Genomic DNA, 1,515 nt, shown 5'->3' with positions numbered 1-1,515 from the left:
ATTTATTCGTAGAGAGAAAGAGACAGAGCTAGCACAATCAGGGGCAGAGGCAGAAGCAGGCTGCCGGCTGAGCACGTTGCCTATAGTGGGACTTGATCCCAGGACCCGGGATCATGACCTGAGCAGGAAGCATATGCCCAATCAACTGTGCCACCCAGACCACTAGGTCACAATCATCCTAAATACCCTGGCATTCAATGTCTTCCATCAAAGGGTCTTCCCACCCAGTCAGCTGGAGTCACGGCCCCTGCAAAGCACCTTCTTCATTGCTCCCGTCACATCCTTGTTCCGCAGTGTATATATGACGGGGTTGACCATGAACTGTGCCACCCAGACCACTAGGTCACAATCATCCTAAATACCCTGGCATTCAATGTCTTCCATCAAAGGGTCTTCCCACCCAGTCAGCTGGAGTCACAGGGAGACCACCGTGATGTGGGACCCACATGTCCCAAACGCTTTCCTCTGCCCTGCAGATGACTTTATTCTTAAGACCGCCCTGACAATCCGCCCATAGGAGAAGGTGATTAAGGCCACAGGGATGAGGAGAATCATCACACTGACAAAGAACATCTCTGACTCATATCCAGTCGTGTCAACACAGGCAAGCTTGAGTAATGGGGGAATCTCACAAAAGAAGTGATCTATTTTATTTCTCCCACAATGTGGTACAATGAAGATGAGCGCTGTCTGCAATGAGGAGTTGGCAAAACCAATGAACCATGATGTGAAAGGAGTTGGCAAAACCAATGACCCACGATGCGGAAGCCATGAGGGCACAGAGACGGGGGTGCATGACCACTGTGTAGTGCAGGGGCCTGCAGATGGCTGCATAGCGGTCAAATGCCATGACCCCTAAGAGAATGCACTCTGTGCAGCCCAACCCTAGAGCGACAAACAGCTGAACCACACAGCCACCGAACGAGATAGACTTGTCTGCTCCCCTGAGATGAGNTGCTCTCCTGAGATGAACCAGGAGCTGCGGGACAGTGCTGGTCGTGTAGCACAGGTCCAGAAAGCTCAGGTTGGAGAGGAAAAAGTACATGGGAGTCTGAAGATGGGGGTCCAGGTGGGACAAGGCAATGATGGTGGTGTTTCCCAGCAGCGTGAACAGATAGAAGATCAGAAGAACCACGAAGAGGACGAGCTCCAGCTGAGGCCGGTCCGAGAAACCCAGCAGGATAAACCCAGTGAAAGAACTGCCATTTTTCTGTTCCATCCTCTGTTAGCACATGTTTCCTGTCAGGACCAAGCGTTTAGCAACTTTTAAACGAAATCATCAAAAAAATAAACAGTTGACTGGGAGTAGATCTTTCATGATAAAGACAGGGCTGTAGGTTTTATCAGTAACTATTTGAATAAATGATGTATTCAGTAAAATTGATGTAGTTCCTCCCAATATAGTCCATGTTATCACAAAATATGTCATTAATATTTGGTATAAGAAAAATGAAATAAGGGCCCTTGTGTTGGCATCAGTCATAGGTTCAAAAGGTCTTTCAGTCTGAGCTCAAT

The 1,515-nt window shown here is 48.3% G+C and overlaps 1 protein-coding gene across 1 annotated transcript; it reads right to left on the bottom strand.

The window, feature by feature from the left end:
- Positions 1-228: 228 nt before the first annotated feature.
- LOC100473849 (putative olfactory receptor 2B8) lies at positions 229-1,219 on the bottom strand. Its single transcript, XM_034653441.1, is given in 2 exon segments — positions 229-697; positions 732-1,219. Coding segments are annotated over 2 exon segments (957 nt in total).
- Positions 1,220-1,515: the final 296 nt, after the last annotated feature.

The sequence above is a fragment of the Ailuropoda melanoleuca genome, unplaced genomic scaffold (genome assembly GCF_002007445.2).
Source record: "Ailuropoda melanoleuca isolate Jingjing unplaced genomic scaffold, ASM200744v2 unplaced-scaffold8765, whole genome shotgun sequence".
Classification (NCBI taxonomy): Eukaryota; Metazoa; Chordata; class Mammalia; order Carnivora; family Ursidae; genus Ailuropoda; species Ailuropoda melanoleuca.
The sequence above is the reverse complement of the archived record's forward strand: the minus strand, read 5'-3'. Positions and strand labels throughout refer to the sequence as shown.